The sequence below is a fragment of the Barbus barbus genome (assembly GCF_936440315.1).
Source record: "Barbus barbus genome assembly, chromosome: 16".
Classification (NCBI taxonomy): Eukaryota; Metazoa; Chordata; class Actinopteri; order Cypriniformes; family Cyprinidae; genus Barbus; species Barbus barbus.
Window position 1 is genome coordinate 17480005 of NC_136744.1, and position 20483 is coordinate 17500487.

General features: G+C 36.7%; 1 protein-coding gene across 4 annotated transcripts in view; it reads left to right on the forward strand.

The window, feature by feature from the left end:
* The window catches only part of LOC306882516 (ras and Rab interactor 2-like), a 36995-nt gene that overhangs the window by 2960 nt on the left and 13552 nt on the right, over positions 1 to 20483 (forward strand). For all 4 annotated transcript variants that reach the window (XM_079437191.1, XM_079437193.1, XM_079437192.1 and 1 more), the window contains 6 exons: positions 8893 to 8994; positions 14026 to 14114; positions 15820 to 16018; positions 16113 to 16221; positions 17424 to 17496; positions 18375 to 18466. In XM_079437191.1, the coding sequence (XP_079293317.1) occupies positions 8947 to 8994; positions 14026 to 14114; positions 15820 to 16018; positions 16113 to 16221; positions 17424 to 17496; positions 18375 to 18466 (610 nt within the window). In that variant the 5' untranslated portion in view covers positions 8893 to 8946. The remainder of the gene's footprint in view (positions 1 to 8892; positions 8995 to 14025; positions 14115 to 15819; positions 16019 to 16112; positions 16222 to 17423; positions 17497 to 18374; positions 18467 to 20483) is intronic.

The window sequence follows — 20483 nt, forward strand, 5'->3', positions numbered from 1 at the left end:
GAAGTGAGAGTGTATTCAGCACACGCAGACCTCATTTTCTCTTGGAATGTCTCAGCTTTAATGCAGTTAAGCTAAACCAACAACTTTTGTGGCATAATGCCAATTACCACAGAAAATTATTTCGACTTACCCCTTAAAAAGCATACTTACCTACACATTTATGACCAAAAAACCAGCCAGAAACAATCTAATCAACAGCTTTCTGCTATATCTTTACCTGAAGGCATGACATCACGTCTTTGTTGATATACTGGAAACGCCCACAAATATTACAACTTTATAGCTCGAATGATTTCAGCGCTTCACAAAAATGAGTTTGACATCTGTCAAATTCTTTTGTAAATGTCTTACCATCATTTTTGCTTTTTATGGTAATTGATATTATCAAATGATGTATTAAACTAAAAATTCCTAAAGACGTATTACACTTGTTTTTTAGTTTTCATTTCCTTTTAACTACCATACATCCTCATATCTGAGTTTTGGATGATGTGATGTGGCTGGAATCCAGCTTTAGCAAAGAAAACGTGTTTTGTTTCTTCAGTGTTGCTATTTTGGTATTTAAAAACCTTCAAACAGGTTTGTTGTTTTGGTTGGAAGGGGTTATGTTTTATGGAAACCAAAAAAATAAACGTAAACATGGACTGGATTGAAGATGGCACTCAAAACCTCTTCTTATCAAGATAACATGCTTTAGACCTTTTCTGAAAACAATGAGAAGAAGAATAATAGCGTTATGGGCAAGATGAAGCAATTGTTTTCTTCTTCGGAAGATCATTCGGTATCCAGTCCAGGACTCTAGAAGTGATATCAGCTCTTGCAGTCAGGAATCTGCCAGTCTGCCAACAGCCTTTCCCACGGAATCACCTCACGCTTCCCTCTGCACCGTCTGAATGAGAGACCGTTTTGTGTCTGACACAGAAACTAGGAAATGGAGAGAGAGAGAAAGGATAAGTTCTGAAGAGTAGGAAACTTTTAAGTAGATCAAAAAGGTGTGTTTGGAGCCAGATTCAGGGCAGCAGAGGAAAGGAAACTTGATGAAACAGGATGAAAGATGTGCAATAAGCACTTAAATGCAAGAACAGCCCGATGTATGAGTCTGGAATTTGTCAGCACATGTATAAATCGTTGTTTGATCCTCATTTTGTTTGGTTATTGCTCTGGGACATGCTATGTGGGGTGGAGCTGGCCACATCCTGTAGAGTGCTGGCCTCTGCCTGCTCCCTCTGAATGTGTGTTTATGTGCTTCTCTTGTCTGGGGATCTGGGGATCACACCCATCCCATGTTGTGAGTAGGCCTAGATATGGTTGAGATGAAATATTGAGAGGCAGTGCTTGTATTTAATCAGGTTTAAATGGTCATCTTTTAGCCTTCACTTATGAAGTGTGGCCGGTGACATTCAGATGGTTTGGGTTTGTTGGTCTGTGCTGCAGTCTGCGGTAACAAAAGACTATTTTGAGTGTGTTTTGTCACTGCTTTGCCTGCTTTTGTAGTTAATGCCATTTTTCTGAGCCTTTCCGAGTCTCTCCGCAATCCTTTCAGTCACAGCAGCAGGAGACTAAGCTTAAAAACCACTTTAACTTGAATGAACTGTCAGTCAGATTTCAGGTCTTCAGGGGTTTCAATTTTTTTTATTTTTTTTTATTTTCTTGTTGTTGTTGTTGTACATTCTGAAACTGCGTCAATGGTTTTAGTACATTTGACTCTGGATTCTGAGGGGTATTGCAAGAAAGTGTAATTTTTCTTGTGTGTCAATCACTTTACTACTGAAATCAGATATTTCAGAGTTTCAAAAAACAGTTGTTACAGAGCTGACACAAATTCTGTTTTGGGCGTTTTTGTCAGTGAGCTTGATGAAATCGGTCAGTAAACGATTCAGTGACTTGTCACTAGTTTTGTTTCTGAATGAGGGAGTGCGTTTGAGTGAATCGGTTGAGCAAATGATTCAATGAATTGTCGCTTATTTAAGTTCTGAATTAATTATTGTTTGAACAAAATTTTTGAGGAAATGTTTAAATTAATCAATCATAAAGAGTCTCATTTCTAAATAAATAAATATGGTTGACTGAATTGGTTGAGTAAATGATTCAGTGATGCCATCTACTGGCATAACTTGCAAAACTGACAGTAACATCCAAACACGTGATAAAAATAATGTTGGGCAGTTTAATCTGGCTGTTCTGTGTTTACAGTAAGGAAGGTAATGCCAGTAACCATAGTGACAGTGGTTAAAGTAAATATCAAATATGGTGTCAGCATAACAACAGAAAAGTCTTACCACAAGTGACACAACAAAAATCTAATCTAGGTGTGAGTTTATATGTCATATTTTATTAAAATGGCTTTGCATGAGTGTACAACAGCACATCATTTGGGTTATAAACAGACCACAAACTGATGAGAGTCACTCCGATGGAAGAGAGATTGGATCTAACAGCTGGATCTTTCTATGTAGGTTACCTAAAACCCCATCTGAAAAGGCAAAACTCAGGCGTTTTTGAGTGAATCAGTTTGATTGAAGGAAGTCTTCATGATGTTGCCCAAATAAAATGTTGATGTTGTTTCTGAAGCATGGGTGACTGTAGCGTGTGAAGATTTTAACTGTTGTTGTTGTCCCTCAAGGCTGCTGTCCCGCATGGGTGGGTAGAGCTCTCTACAGGCTTTGAGCAGAGCTGGATTTTTTCCAGCCGGGTTTTTGTGAAGTGGAGGGCCATATAGCAGCAGGGTCCTAACACAGTGCCAGACAACTTCATTATCCAATAGAAACTCAGTGTCTTTTTTCCCTCTCCCTTCTCCATCTCACATACTGCCTAACCACTGCATCAGACTTCAGAATGATTTATTAGTATAATTCTTTGAATGTGTGTGCGAAATGTGCTTTAATTGTCCTAGTTATGGTCTCGAACATATATTGTAGATGTGTTAACAATTAAGTAGGCTGTAAAATTCTCTCAGAAGAATATAGGAAACTTAAGGGAAATAAAATAATTTAGCATAATTATGATTAAAGTCATTTTTGGATGATTATAAACTCCTCTGCACTGCATGTGGGCATATTTTATTGTTGACTTTTGTTTAGACTTTAATTTGTTTGCTGTTTAATATTAATCACAAGATCTCTCCAATACAAACTGCATAACCTATACAAACAGCAAGTCTGGTTTCGTAAGCTGTGAATCACACTTTGAGTCGAAACCAACACATTTCCAGTCCAACAGGACTGGAAAGACTATGTCATTCAGTAACACGCTGTGACTTCCTCTGTTGGTTACTGGAATGGGGAAAAAGCTCCTTGCTCCTTGCTAAATGCATACTGATTCACTTTGATTGCAAAACACTGTTGACCACTAACATGAAAGTATACTGTAAATGCCGTTTCCAGTCTAACATGTGAATAGGTTAGCCAATCAGAGGGCATTTCTGGTGCACAAAACATTGACTAGAAACTTAAAACTTTTGTTTATCAAAAATGTTATTTTTGACAAAAGACAGTAAACACATTTATAATGTTACTAAAGATTTAAAGTTTTAAATCAATGTTGTTCTTTTGAACGTTTATTTAACCATGCGATAATTTTATACATGCAATAATTTTGTTTCTTGCTTTCTGCACATTAGTAATCTTGTAATTTTAGTGAATTTGTGATTTATATATTGTTTCTTTTGTTAACTTAAAATGTTAATGTCATTGGCTGCTGAGAGGATTCACAGAGTAAGAATTTTATTGTATGGTCACGGTGTAACTTGATAGTTTCCTGTACATATGACAACAAAGATTGATGCAAAAACAAATGCATCAATGTTTTCACAAAAATATTAACATTGATATTAACATTGATAATGAAAATAAATAATTCTTGAGCACCAAATTATGATTTCCAAAGGAGCATTTGACACTGAATTCAACTTTGCCATCAGATGAATAAATAGAAAACAGTTCATTTAAATTGTAATAATGTTTTACTGTATTTTTCATCAAATTAATACAGACTTGGTAAGCTTAAGACACTTCTTACAAAAACATTAGAAAATCTTACAGATTTGAATGGTTGTGTAAATATATGTGCTGGTGCATTATTATTGCACAAGAAACAACATAAAGGAAATTTATAATCACAGAAAAGCACAAATGGTTATCTTGTACAGAATGCAACTTATACTACAACCGTTTCCGGAAATTTTTATCATTGGGTAAACTATCCGTTTAAGGTTTTGTTTGTGTGCGTCATATTTGGTTTTGTTTCTCAGCCATGCTGCACTGTTGTTTTGTCCTAAAAACTGTCACTGTCCCGCTGTTCATTGTCATGCTTATATTAAGATGCTCTGCACTCAGAGTTCTTGTTTTGTGTTTACATCAGCCCAGGATAAGAATCCCAGAAATACTGAGTCGTGTCTCACATTCTTGTTATATTTGTTCTCTTTGTTTATGGCTCAGCCCCTTTAATTGCTTGCAAGCTCCATTTCCTGTCAAGCCCTGCCAGGTCTCTCCAGACTACAGAAAATCCTCTCTGCTACTACGCACCTGTTATGTGTGTGTGTGCAGGACACAGAGACGCTCTGTGCTTCGTAGTTCAGATGTGCCTTTGTGTGGGTCCAAACAGCCCAGCTCAGTGGTCTTTTACGTCCACACACACACATATATATACACAAACTTGCATGCTGAAGCTTTTGTGCAGTGGTACAAGCCAGCACGCAATAACAAATGACCCTGTTTTGATGGAAACAGGATAAAAGTTTGCCTCTAGGCTTGTGTTGTTTGCAGTTGTTCACATTTTGGATGGCACACTAACAAATGCTGTTCCTTTCAACTGTAGTTTTCCATGTATCTCAGTGCCGTGACATCCCTATTGAGATGAGCGGGCGAGGGGGATAAATAACCAATTGAACTGGACTTTCTCTCTCTGCGTGTCTGCGCTCCACAGTGGCCAGTTAGTAACTTAGCCTGTTTATTCTGCCCGTGCTGGCAGTACGAGGGGTTTCCTGTTTACTCACCGAGCCTTATGCATGTGTGCGTTTTGTTGAGTCTTTCAAAAACAGATACAGACACAGAAACCGGATGATGCAAGGTAAATAACAGCTTGCTTTTTCTGGTTGATATACTGAGCAGGGCTCAACAATGGTTTGTTTGATGTCCTGGGGCCATTGTGAGAGAGTTTCGAGCCAGATGATGGAACTGTCACTTGTTTTGCATCATGTCATAATTTTACAGCAAACCTATTTATGTTTATGGATAAAGCTGTAGACTACATAATGCTGGCAGTGCAAGCAGAAAAAAGTGTTGTTGCTGAGCCCTGCCGAGGAAAGATGAATGTGTGTTGTGATGCCTCATTACAGCAACAACATGAGGTGAAGCCCCTTCACAGAGAGGAGTAGATTAACATGTCAAACTCAATCTATATCTGTCAGCGCAGGAACGACGCTTCACAGGAAATACCTGGAACTCAGTCAGATTTCTCTTGTACCCCACCTTCATCTCCAGCTATTTCCTGAAAACCCACCATCACAACAGCATAAAAATGTTAAACTCAGTTTTCGCTGCTGTATTTTTTCCAAGAAGCTGGGGGGTTGTGAGAGTTGTGCCCTTTGGATTGTACTGAGGCTTGCCGCTGAGCATGACAACTGGTCAGGAAAAGAGAGAAAGAAAGAAAGAAAGAAAGAAAGAAAGAAAGAAAGAAAGAAAGAAAGAAAGAAAGAAAGAAAGAAAGAAAGAAAGAAAGAAAGCTAAGAACTGTGGGATTGATTTGGAAGAGAGAGATTGAGACGATGAACAAACAAAAGCTGGATAATCGTTCAAATCCTACTGATTAATTGGTGAAATCATTGATGATCAATTGTCAAAATAATCGCTTGTTGCAGCCCAAATGGACTATCCATTTAATGAGGTGAAGATTTTGTTTATGTGCAGTTGGGCTTTGTTTCTATAATAGTTTTATCACTCAATATTATTATACAATAATATGTTATCTTAATAATAAAATAATAATTGTATTATTATTAACAATATATTAGCTAATAATGATGATGATAATAATAATAATAATAATAATAATAATAATAATAATAACAAAATTTTAATACTATGATTAAATCACAAAATAATAATAAATAATAAAGTCCAATTACTATAATTAATAATTATCATTATTAAATTGTTATCATTAGAATTTTATTAACATTTTTAAACAACAGCAATAATAATAATAATACTTTGTTTTGTAGATGGATCTTGAGTCTAATAGAGTCCAATGAATGAATAGCTAGGCTATTAGTATTATTAATCTTAAAAAAAAAAAAAAAAACTACATGGCAAAAAAGATAAAAAACAGGAATAATATATAAAGGAAATCAAGCCAGAAGAATAAGAAAATATACATTTAATTGCTGAAATAGATCAATTTAAACAACTGTGAACAGATATATTTTGAATATGTAAAGAGATGTTGTTTCACAGATACGGGGGAGGGAATTCCAGGCTTTGTTCTACTGAAGGACCTTCCACCCAGAGGACAGTCTGAACTTAGGCAATGTTGATAAATTGGCTCTGGAAGACACAAGAGTCCATAGCGATATGTGCAGAAGAAAGCAATGGTTTGGGGGGAGATGCTAGCTCTTTTCAAAGCTTCTGATGGTCACTTCAAAGGCCTTGTGAGCTGAGCTGCACATGTTTGCCATGATTTCCTTTACAGTGTCAGCACCCAGACAGCAGCTTTGTGTTAGCTCAACACATAAATTCAACCAGTGAAAAAAGGCTTTGTGTTTCGTTTGTCGACGGTAAGAGCAGAGTCAGGTTGTCACTGAAAGACTGTGCTGTCTGTGGAGGAAAAAGCTGTTGTGCATAACTCAGACAGCTGTGCTGGATCAAAGCTTTCTGGGTGTTGGGGATCTGCAGCATCTGGAAGTGGGTCAGCGCTGGCTCTTGCTCCAGCTGAAGACAATCTTCTACAGCAGGAGAGAGACGCTTGTTCATCGTGAACAAAGTGACCTGCAGAGGCAGCTTAGGGTGATGTGGCTGTTTAAATAGCTGTATTGTTTACAATTTCTCTGGCAGGACATATTAATGCAGCTTACTTTTGCATTGAATGTTAAAGAGATTTCATAAATGTTTTGAAGTAAAAAAAATGTTGTGTACAAAACAAAAAGCTCCCTCCATGGTCCCTTCAGCCTTTAATCACTTCAGCCCATTCATGGTTTGAACCCATTATACCTAAGTTGTAAAGAGAGCTTTCTGACCCTCCATAGGGCCCGGGAAATTTCAGTTACACTGCTGTTTATGCAGGGTCATAAAGCTCTCGGATTTCATTAAAAATATCTTAATTTGTTTTCCAAAGATGAACAAAAATCTTACAGGTTTGAAACAACATGAGGGTGAGTAATTAATGACAGAATTTTCATTTTTGGGTGAACTATCCCATACAGCTATGAGGAGCAGGAGTTAAAATCAGTGAGATATAGCCTAGCAAAGAGTACTTTCATCAGTACATTTATCAGGTGATCACAGCATTCCAGTGGTTTCTTTTTGCACATGGAGCTGGTTTTGATTCTTACCTGAGCTGAGCAGTGCATTCACCACTGATTATTGCATTAGAATGCTGTAGGTTCCTCTACCTTCCCTCTTCCTCCACCCTTTCTCACAGCTTGACCTTTGCCCTGGTTTTGTCTCTGCCAGTCTCCTATCTGATTCTCCTCCCTGTATTATGCCTCAGGCTGTTTTGAAAACTTCTTTACAAAAGTGGGTGAACAAAAGATTTAAACTCAGCCTGTTATCTCAATTTGCTTTACCAGTTCTCCCATGATCTCTAAGCAAATGTACTGTGTAAATAGTTTTAGCTAAGGTATTCAAATATATATATATATATATATATATATAATTGAATACCTTAGCTAAAACAATGTACACAGTATACAGTAATTATATTAATTAACATGTTAAATTCAGCCTTGGCTGTAACATAATATTGGCTGCACATCTTCTTATGAGCAATCTATGACAAGATGTGTTTGAACATGTGACTGTGTGTATGTATCAGACAGTATTGTGTGTATAAAGGGAGTAGTTAACGTTAATTAATCTGGCAGGAAATGAGTTGAATGAGAAGAGGGCTTTTAATTAACTTTAGAGTGTGCCTAAGGTGCATTTAGGGTAAACGTACCTATTAGGCTCACGTACCCATTAAGCACACTTCTATTTTTGACATGAGATTATAAAAACAAAAAAATATTTATTATCCTACTTGATGTCTTAACCAATTGATGTGTTTGTTACTATATGCCTCCTATAATTTCAAGTCAATAAGATCATGGCACACTGAGATATGGGTGTCCATATGTTGACACTGTCTGGCAGCCATTTTGAAAGCTGTCTAAAAACTTTCACCAAAAGAGCCCCTTAAATGTGTGTTTTTTAGCTGTTTAAGCCTTTATTTTGGGTAAGTTTCACTACTTATTGTACAATTAAGAGATTAATGATCAGACTTTTGCATATTATAACTTGGAACTTATTATAACTAATAAGTAAGAAATAATTACATTAGATCCTAAAGATAGATTTATCAAAATAGCACAGATGCTACAGAACACAGTTAGCTGACTAGCTCTATAAGATTTGTGCTACGCTAATATATTACTTCACAGGCATTACTGGCTTGTACTTTTACATCCATAATATTATAAATTGACAGTTTTTTTGTGTGAGAGATTAATATTTTATTTTAACATAATTTTGTACTGAAACCAATACCTTGTGCACTAAAATTTTTTATTTTGGTGAGCTTAACAGGTACGTTGCAGGCTCCTGCTATAAGTCTTGTATGCTCATTTCTCTGACCTATCCGTGTGGAATGGGTTGAGATTTCCTCTTCCTGGGCTTCAAGTTATGTATCTGTGATCCACAGAGACTCAGCCTGACAAAGAAGAGCTGCGTACACCCAACCGTGTCTACTACAGACATGATGATGCAGTCCTGCCTCATGGACCAGAGCAGCAGCTTTTTTAAGGTGAGACACATCAGTACTGTCTCCTGAGCTTTGCCTTGTTTTCTGTATGTGTTTGTCTGCATGTTCTGGATGTAGATTTGCATGTGCTCTGTTATCTTTACATGAGCTTCTCTAACAGAGTCTCCTATATGAAATAAGCCACACAGGTTTGGAATGACATGGCTAAATGATGACATTTTTGGATAAACTGTCCTTTTAAGGTTCATCTCAGTCGGTCCAAATTTGTTAATGCTTAATACAGTTGTAGCTAAATATTTTGTGATCCAATCACTCAAACCACATTCAGAGGTAGACAGAAACGCATGTGACAGCATGGCCTACGTCATGATTGAACGGCACTATAGTTTACATTTTACACAGTAATGTGTCAACCAGCAATAAATGACGCACGAGAAAAACAACATCACTCGAGGAGCTTGCTTTCAGTATGCGTCCTACTTTAGAGCCAGACAGAGCACAGGTTAATCAGGGCCTCTGGAGACCCAGTGGAATGCCGCTCTGTCTGTTCACTGTGCCGGTGCTAAAGCTGCAGAGTTTAAGAGGTTCTCAGAGGATGATAGATGCAGTTGTTATCTCTGCAAGCTATTCTTCCAACAAACATAAAGAGTTTTTGTGTGAATGTTTATGTAATTGTTTCAGGGTGACCTTACTATTCCCTCCAGCATGTGTTGTGATTATTTCATGCAGGGGGAAGTTGTAGTTGCAAGTGCAAGCTTTGTTACATGTAAACAATCAGATGCAGCCAAAGGCAAATAAATCAGGCTTTCACGCTGACACTAACCGGCCGTGATGAATGCATGATAAGATTATGAGTGTCAGTGAACAAAAATTTATATTCCTCCTTGTTTCCTTAACAGAAAACACTCCAGGGCTCGCAAAATTTCAAAATCCCTCGTAGCCCTTCGGGCAGGTACTCTTCAGATTTTGGTAGTAATTATTTTTTTTAAATATAGAAAATCAGATAGGAGTCTAATCGTCAATCAAAAATATTTTCAATATACCCATATCAACAAATATGAAGGAAGGAATTTGATTTCACTATTTACAAGGTATCTGCAGATTTATGACTCATTTTAAGAGCCGCACAAGTAAAACGAACACAGTATGGGCGGGGTTGGACAATGTCTATGGTAACATACAGTATTAAGCCATAAAATTACATGATTTACAGTTCAGATACAGGTTTTCACAAAAACAAAAATCTTATACAACAGCATTTCAGCCTTTTTTATGAAAAATTATATGAATTATTATATTAAATTAAAATGAATAAATATTACTGTCTAATTGTTTAGGTTTTTAGAAGGCACATTAACTTCTCATTTACAACTCTGTGTTTGCTGGTTAAAAACAATGGTCGATATTTGCATTGATCTGACATACAAGAAAAGCTTATTGGAAATGCAAATTCATTCTCTGCCACGAGGTGGCGCTTTAGGAGCGGCATAATATAGCGGTTTCCAGTACACAATGCAGCACCGTCCGCGCTCATAAACGCTGCTTCATCAGGCACTATAAGTCAGATGAAATGAAAATGCCACCAACACGTTTCTGAAGACGTTCGGTTCCCTTCAGATACATTCACATAAAGACATCCATGTTGTGTTTTGATTTGAAATGTGCAGCGCTCATATTTATTACATCATTGCCTTTTGAAGTTTAATCCTGCCGTATCGCCATTCTTGTCTTTCCGTCCTCAACTGTAAGACTTCTTGAAATTATAATTAAGACATTTAAATACGTTAAATGGTATAAGAAAACTTTTTATGGCCTTAAGTTTGATACAACTAAGTTGAAGAGTTTTTAAGGAACTGCGGGAACGCTGTATTTAAGGTAGCCCGTCGTGTAGGGCAGTGATACATTTTGGTAGCCCGACTGGAAAACACAATAGCCCCGGGACGTCGGGCTAGCGATTTTGCGAGCCCTGCACTCCTGTGACATCTCTCCTCTGTCATCAGTTTAGATGATCCTACAGTGGAATGTGGTGAGCGGATTGAATTGTACCTTTGTCATCTATTAAAGGAATGGTTCATCAAAAAAAATTGTTGTTCCAAACATGTATGACTTTCTTGTTTCCGTGGAGGACAGATGGTGAATTTTCAAAGAATATCCTGGTTGCTCTTTTCCAAATAATGAAATATGGAATAGAATACTGGCAAGAAGACTTAACCATATGGAAAACTTGTATGATATTAGGAATGCACAATATCAAATTCTTGTTGATACCAATTCCTGTTATGGCTAATAATTGATAAATGGCTGACATAAATAAACATAAATCACTATAATCAGTTGTTTTAAATGCTACAAGTGAGTGTAGGCATTACAGCAATATAATGTACAGTATGAAAAATAGATATTCATTCTGATATTTGCTAAAGATAATGTTTAACCATGTCATTTAATTATTAGTGATTTTAAAGATCAACTTTAGTGAGTGTCAGATGATGATAAGAGTAAACAAAATGTAAAAAATTATTGTATTATATCCAATATAAATATGATACAACAAATTAAATAAATTCAGTAATATTGGCTGATAAACAGATAAAAATTTTGACCATTTTTATTTAAATATTAATAGAATATATTAAAATTCTAAAATTAAGATGTACAAATAGGCCCTTCAAATAATATCTCGACAAAGGGAAGCTAGTTGAGAACCACTGCCGTATTATACAGGTATCATTTACTTTAATTATATGGAAAAGAGTGGCTAAGATGTTCCTTAAAATTTAAAAGGTCACATGACATTGCTAAAAAGAACATTATTTTGTGTATTTGGTGTAATGCAATGTGTTTATGCGGTTTAAGGTTTAAAAAACACATTATTTTCCACACACTGTACATTATTGTTGCTCCGCCTTTCTGAAACCTGTTGATTTTTACAAAGCTCATCATTCTGAGAAGCGAAGCATGCTCTTATTGGCCGGTTATTCAGTGCGTTGTGATTGGCCGAATACCTCAAGCGTGAGACGCCCCTTACCGTTTTGTGATGCCGTGATCCGGCACAATGACACAAAAACGATAAAACCCATTATAAACGAGGCATTTGCTGCATCCAGTGGGGACATAATTACTGATTATAATGACTTGAACTGTCTTTTTACGCGTCACGTTGCATCACTGCCGTGTAAACATTACCATGTCTGCATTTGTGATCGGAGAAACGACAAACAACAAGCTTTCACAACAAAACAGCGTATCAGGACATGGCGCCGGCGGCAGCAACAACACTACAGCGAGAATAATAGTTCTGCCTTCTTTCTTTGCGTATACATTCGGGCGGTGTTTTGCAAATCTTTTCACACCGTGACTTAGACATGTGGGGGCGTGTTTGAATGAGCCGTTTTAGGGGGGCGTTGTCGAGTCTTAACTTTTATAAAGAATATCTCTTTGGTTTTGATATTTTAGTCTTTCGCAACTTCGGGGATCTTATCTATGCACAAACGGCTTGTAACACTCCAACGAGAAAGGAAAACTTGAAATCTCATCATATGACCCCTTTAAATTTTAAACTAAGGATTTGGAATAGTGTGAGGGTGTGTAAATGTTGACAGAATGTTGATTTTTGAGTGAACAGTCCCTTTAATTGATGAACTCTGCTGCTGTCACTTTGAGTGTTTATATTTCGAACACTCCTCTCAGTGTTAGGGCTGTGTTTGGCTGAAATAAGTGTGCTAGTAAAATGTCAGCACATAGTTTCCTAGAGTCTTGGCTGCTTTGTATGCTGTGAATGACTTTACCTCACGGCTGGTTAAAGACAGGCACAGATGACTGCAGTATTTGGAAGAGTTCTTGATCTCGCCAGTCTCCAGAACACCAGCCAGCACATCACAGGCATCAGAATTTCCTAACAAATGTCCAACCGGCGAAAATGCACCTTTTATTCTGCTTCATCACCCCTTTTAATGGCTCATCAGTAAAGCTGAAGTCAGTCTCTGCTTCTGAAAGAGTTCATCAACGCAAGCTCAATGATTTTTATTTCAGATCTCTTTCTGTCCCAGCAGGATTGTGTCTATTCAGTGAAAATGATAGGTGGTTCTATTGTCATCATTCTGGCCGACATTAGATCAGAGTAATTTGCTGTGTTCTTATAAATCTGTTGAAAATCTATCTTCTGTTTTTCTCTGTCAGTATCCAATAGGATTATACGATCTCATTTATATATTTTAGAAAAAAAAATGGTGTTGGTGCAAGTCTTTACAGAGTGCTTTTCTTGGCTGTGAGCTGCATTTTGAAAAGAGCCAAGGGTTGGTGTGTAATTGTGGTTTGCTGACTAGGTCTGAGATGAAACTCAAAGAAATACCTCATGACTAAGCAGAAAATGCTGCCTCAGATAAAAAAGAAATGCGAAAAGAAAGTGTGGGCGGGTCTTTACTTGTCTGGTTTATGGTCAGGGTTCCACTGAAATCTTGACTTCCGTGCATAATAGTGGTAGTGATTAACTAGAATTTCTGTAGGATAAAAAGTTCAAGCAGTAAAATACTAAAACATTTATAATTTAAAAAAGGGAGAGAGAAAAAATAACAACCTGCTCCCTGCTGGCCATCAGGAGAAATACAGATCTGTGAAAAATATACAATTACAAAACCATTTTCCCAAGTGCACTTACCCTTACTGACCTAAAATCACCATGATTCATGTCTGATTTAAGCAGTTAGCAATGAAGCATCAACAATTGTTAGTATCCTGCCTTAAACAGAATATTTTTTTTCTTTCGATATAGTGTATTTTAATTTACAGTGACCACTTTTCAGTGTTTCATCTAGAAATAGTCAAAGGAGATGTACAGACAGTGTGCTTTGATGTCTTTGTCTGAATTGTTCTCACTGTTTGCTGTTGAAAGGAAACGGCTGCAGTTGCTGGCTCACTGAGAATCGTTTCATGACTAATTCCAGACACAGCCACTTCCCATTCGTACAAAACTTCAGTGACACACCAGCACACATTCAGAATGTCTTGAGATTTCCTGCTCTTTATGCATGTATTGTGTTTTCTCTCTGTGTGTGTGTGTGTGTGTGACTACAGCTGATTGACACGTTCTCCATGGAGATCTCAGAGCTAAAGCAGGAGATGGTTCAGCCAGCCAGAGAGCCGGAGACAGAGATCTTACAGGGGTGAGTCCTTCCTTCATCACTGTCATCCTCCTCCTCACTGGCATTAATAGGTTATATTACATTTACATTTAGTCTTTTAGCACACGTTTTTATCCAAAGCGACTTACAAAAGAGGTTGGTATTACACTGTAAAAAAAAAAAAGTTGAGCCAATTTAAAATTTTAAGGCAACCAGCTTCAGCAGATTTTTGAGTTCTCTCAACTTATTTTTGTAGGAGATTCTCAATTTTTTTTTGTATAAACTTAAAACAACAAGTTGAGAAAACTCAAAAATATTCTTAAACTGTTTTTTTTTTTACTTAAAACAACAAGTTGAGAAAACTCAAAAATATTCTTAAGCTGTTTTTTTTTTTTTTTTACATTGTAGAAGGTGTGAGACAACATTGAAAATGTAACTTAAACCAATAATAATTTCAATAATAAAAAAAAAGATAAAAAATGCAAACTAAGCAATATTTTGAAAGTTATAGCTGTATCTGGCATTAAAATGGGACAGGAGAAGTAGTTTTATAATTTAAAAAAATCTGTACAGATTTATGTAGTCGTCAGTATTCAGTATCACAAGCATCACTTAAAGACTCATTCTCAGTGTTTGTTATTGTACTTCCCATGTTCTCCAGCAGGTAGAGCATGTCTTATTTTTGAGCCGTAGGACATTCAATGCTTTTGTAAAACCGCATTTCCATGAAATCTAAAGTATGTGCGAGGAACAATAAATTCAGGTGTTTCACAATCAGCTTTCAGAAGTTTGAAAACAGCTTAACCAAAACAAGCTTCAGTCTTTTCCTCATTTGATGTCCATGCATTCATAATGAGACAATTAACAACATTCCTAAACAACTTCTTGCGATGTATAATAAAATAGTTCTGTAATTTAAGTCTAGTAGTTTCGTTTTGACAGATCAGTGTGGGTTTGGAAAGTAGGAGGAGGTCTTACTTCCTTCTAATCTGTAAAGAGTCCCAAGTGGGCTGTGACTTGGCTAATTAAAAACAAAATAATTATAATGAATGAACAACAAACACCAATATTTGATTTAATTATTGGATAAATTAACACATATCAGTGAATTAGCAGGTTCACATTAACAGGTTCATAAGTTCACATTAGTTTGTGTTGTTTCACTTCAGTAGTGTAACTGACAGTTACAAAATTGCAAATGTATGCATTGAATGCAGATTTATTAACTAGTGAATAATAGTTTTAATCAGCAAGGATGCATTAAATTGAACAAAAATGACAGTAAAGACATTTAAAAATTACAAAAGATTTCTTTAAACTGAACTTCAACAACCTATTCATCAAATAATTCTGAAAAAAGTATCACATTTTCACAGAAATTTGAATCAGTAAAACTGGTTTTTACATTGATAATAATAAGAAATGTTTCTTGAGTACTAAACAAGCATATTCGAATGCTTTTTATAGGATCATGTGAGGAATAGAAAAGAATAAATTACATTGTAAAATAAATTAACACAAAAAACAGTTCATTTCAACTGCGAAAATATTTCCCTGTGTAGCTGTTTTCGGTAGTAGTTTGGGATTCTTACAGATTGAGGGTGTTAGGTGGTCTGCGATTTTTCTTTTAATGTAAAAGTGATCTGCCACCTGAAAACATTCGACAACCACTGGTTTAAAGCAAGTGTGGTTTTGTTCTTGTGTTGTTGTGAAATAAAGGTTTCTCTCTCTATGTATATATCTGTAGTCTGGAAGGAGAGGTCAGCGGTCTTTTCCTTCAATCTTCTGCCTGCGCCGGTACACCTGGAGTGAGGGATTCTGGGTATGACTCTTTACGCAGACGCATGAGCATCCTGGACAGACTGATGCAGACACACTCTGTATGGTTGCTACTCTCTCTGAGCGATGAGGAAGCCAGACGCATTCTGCAGCCGCAGCCGGCAGGGGTAATGACAAAAGCCACCTTGCTTCACAACAATAGGTTCGTTTGTTATTTATGTTGTATCATGGTCAGTGTATTTGTGCGTCTGTTCTGTCTAGAGTTTTGTGGTGAGAAGGTGTTATAAACTGCAGAAAAAGGTGATTTCCCTACGTATGGACAGTGACACTCTGATTGTTCGGGACTTCCCAGTTAAAGAGAGCCAATATAGTAAGTGAAGTTTATTTCCATTAGAAGACCACTAATAGTGTGTGTATCTGTAATCTTTTTCACTTCCTCTTGCTTGGAGTTTTTGGTTGTTTTTTACCTGTCCATTTCCTGTCTAATAGTTTGGAATAGCCATGCATCTCATCAGAGTAAAGGCTGACCTAGTAATAAACTATGTTTGTTTGTCTGATGTTTTAGCTTAATTTATGTTTTTTGTTATTCTGTCAAAGACACATTTCATGTTACAGGGCCATAAGTGCGCTGTTGTAATGAATATCAGTATGATATCTATGTAGTGTCATATAAGCAGCATACACTACCGTTCAAAAGTTCGGGGTCAGTACGTTTTTTTATTTTTTATTATAAAAATAAATTAATTAATATTCAGCGAGGAGGCGTTAAATTGATAAAAAGAGACATTTTTTGTTTTTAAAGTTACAGAGTTATAGAGTTCTATTTCAAATAAATTCTGTTTTTATGTGAACTTTCTATTTATCAAAGAATCCTGAAAAAAGTATAATGGTTTCCACAAACATATTGAGCAGCACAACGTAATTTAAACTGCAATATTATATTTCACAATATTACTCTTTTTGCTTGTATTTTGATCAAATAAGAAGAAGAGGAAGAGGAATTTCCTACCACAAATGTATGAATGGTAGTAGTATGTGTGAAAAAGGGAAAATATGGAAAAAATTATTAGGTTTGAAACATAACGTTTATGAAAGGTATGAATCGTTCATAAATCTATCCTTTTGTAATATGTTTGTATTTACAGTTTTTTTTTTTTGTTTATATTTTTTTACACAACAGTTTACATTACAAATTCTGTTCTTCTTATGTTTCATGAATGAGGCCCAGCGAAACTAGAAGTACTTGTATGGATCAAGCTCCAGTTGTGCTATGCTGTTATTCTACTCAAAGGAAATCAGTTCACTGTTTTATCTCCATCAACACACTTCATGCACTCTGCTTCATTCCCATCTCTCTGTTTTTCTCTCTGTCTTTGTCTGTCACTTTCTGCAAATGTAGTAATGCAGTAAGTGGGTCAGATCCTGTGCGACTTGTATGAAGGGTGTTTAAATGTTCAAATTTGGCTTTATTTACTTTTCCCTTAGAGAGAGACTGTTAGGTCATTTCAGTTTTTCCAATAGCGATTCCTGTGGTGTGTAACTTGCTGTGGTGTGTGTGTGTCTTTATTACAGCTTTTTCTCTGGAGGGCTCAGGGATCAGCTTTGCAGACCTCTTTCGGCTGGTGGCGTTCTGCTGTATCAGCAGGTAAGATGATCCCACTCAGAAAAAACAAAAACATCTACAAAAACAGCTTGTTTAATTTCTAATATTATTCACTGTTCTATTATATATTTATAAATGGGTGGACAGTGACCTTTATGCTTTGTTGGTGTAGATAGTAATCATTTATAAGAATGCTTGCTTTATCCTTAAGAAAGTCTAGTGAAGGCTCAACTAGTAATGATTACACAAGCGTAGATCCCAGACTTAGACCAAAACAACAATATTAACTCAACCAATGGAGTGAATTTGAGGTGGGACTCTCTGTTTGACCAGCCAATGGAAGGGATGGTCAAACCTTTCAGAAAATCTCCTGAAGTTCTCAGAATAAACCAAAATGTTTGTGGTAAAGTAAAACCAGATGATGCTGTTTCAGCTGCATTCCAGTGCTGAAGACCAACACAGAAAATAACAGGAAGGAAGGGTCTGACTAGAGTGGTCTCTTTTTGCTTGGAAAAAAAACAAAAAACAGAATGTAGTCAAAGTTCTATTCTGTCTTAACCTGCTTACATAGTTAGAGTTCACCCATATAGAGTTCTGTAGCGAAGAGGTTTGCGAGACGTAACAAATCTATGCAAGGTCTGTGTCAGTGCCACGCTGAAAAGTCAGTGGATAAACACAGCCCTTTCTCTGCCAAACTCAACCACATGCTCTGATTAACAGCTATTTCTCTCTCTCTCTCTTTCTCTCTCTTTCTGAGTCTGACTCATTCTTTCTTTCATACTCTCCACGAGTGCACACAACGATTCTCAGCCCGGATATTCTTGCTGTTTAGTTTTTAGTATTTGTTGTCACTCTAACAGTCTTTTGAAGCATTTTTGTAATGTTTTTAGCGCTTCTCAACATTCATCTGCCCTCTTTAGGGACGTTCTGCCCTTCACACTGAAGCTGCCCGAGGCCATCGCAGCTGCAAAGACCCCTAAAGATCTGGAGGAGGTGGTTCAGTTAGGAAGAGGTGAGTTTTATTCCCCAAGCATGAATGTTTGCTTTCTAGAATTTTACTGAGCTTAACTACTGAGTGATGAGTTTTAGCATTACTCACCCAGACAGCTCCTAACTTTTTGTTTGTTTATTGTATGTCTGTGTGACTGGGTTTAATAGCGTGTGTTTACTGTAAACCTAATACAGATGTTGTTTGCATTTCATCTTAAATTCAGGTCAGAGTTTTATTGGCAGTCAGTGTATCAAAGTTTAGTCATTATTGAGCATTCAGCAGTTTGACTTGGTTGAAGCATTTAGTTTTACAAGTAAACACCAACTCTAAAACATTAAGACAAAATGCACAGCATATATATGCAGAAGGGATACACATTTGAAAATTCTTGCCCGTAATGATAAATTGCTTATTATTTTCATGTTGGCCAACAATCAATTAATGGCCAATAGTAAAATTCTGTACTGTTTTCTTTAATGTATGTTCTTTTTGACATTTGCTCCAGATTCAATTTAACAGTTATTAGATTATTAGTGTTTTTCAAGATTAAATTTGAGTGTTAACATATATAAATATAAAATATAAATATAATTTGAGGAAATTAGTTAAGTGAAGTGAAAGTGACATACGGCCAAGTATGGTGAGCCATGCTCGGAGTTCGTGCTCTGCAATTAACCCATCCAAAGTGCACACACACACACATCCGGAGCAGTGGGCAGCCATTTTTGCTGCGGCACCCGGGGAGCAGTTGTGGGTTCAGTGCCTTGCTCAAAGTGCCTTGTTTTGAGGGTGGAGAGAGTGCTGTACATTCACACCCCCCACCTACAATCCCTGCCGGCCCGAGACTCAAACTCGCAACCTTGTATTACGAGTCTGACTCTCTAACCATTAGGCCACAACTTCCCACTTCCCATGAACAATTACATATCCAATATAGGCCGATATCCATTATGATATCCGTATTTTGTGCATCCCTAATAAACAGTATTTGAGTGACCAACTAAGAGAAAGTAACAAATTCAACATAATTTTACACAAAGTGAGAATTTTTTTTTATTTTTTTATTGTTTTTAAGTCTTAAAGCATGAGATCTGCAGGCTGTAGCCATGTTAATGAACATGTTGAATTTGTAGTGCGACAACATCTGGCATGTTGTGAAGAACATAAGTCAGATATGTCCTGGAGCACTGACTATACAGGTGTTACTGTGCCAGCAAACACACGACAACATTCAACACGTGGCATTTAACAAACAGCTCATGTGGCCTACATATGAAGATGATGAGATGTTGACTAGGTGAAATTGACCACAGATGTGTTTGATGCTAGTAAATGTCTCTGTCAAACAGAGATCTGCCTGTGTGCTTTGTGTCTGATTCAAACTACATATTGTAACTTTGCACCTTACTTGACGTATGTGAGGTACAACATTCCTGTACTGAGACATATGAAATCTTAAACACAAAACTGTTGTGGTTATGTTTCTCAGCAGAGATTATGAGGTTCATTACAAAATAAAATTATCCCTGTAGCTTTATTTAATTATATGGTGGAATGGTTTGACTTGAGGTAAAAAGCTCCAGATTTTATTTTAAAAAGACCTTTTTCATATATCATAGTCTGAAACAAGTAGGCCTAAATTACTTGTTTAGGGACATGTTTTAATCTAAGAGTTGTTGATGTTTTTTTAAGATAAATAAGATAGCTTTGAAACAGGATGATCTTTTAGTTTTGTGAAATGACATACTTGAAATCTCAGAGGGGAACATATTTTCCTCAGGAAGACCAGGCAGTCTGAATGGGATAGGTGAGACAGATAGTCAGTCTTGGCAAGTAGTGTATCTTCTCTTTTAAAGAATGCCACCTGTAATAATATGGTTAGACAGTAATGAATGCTGAAATGGCAGTGCAGAGTAAAGTTGAGAGCAGTGACGGGTGTGGTACCTCTATACTAGGATCATTTCCAAGAGAAACTCCACCAAGACAAAATTCCAGCTGTTCATTGACCGACTATAATGACTGGGACAATGGGGGTGAA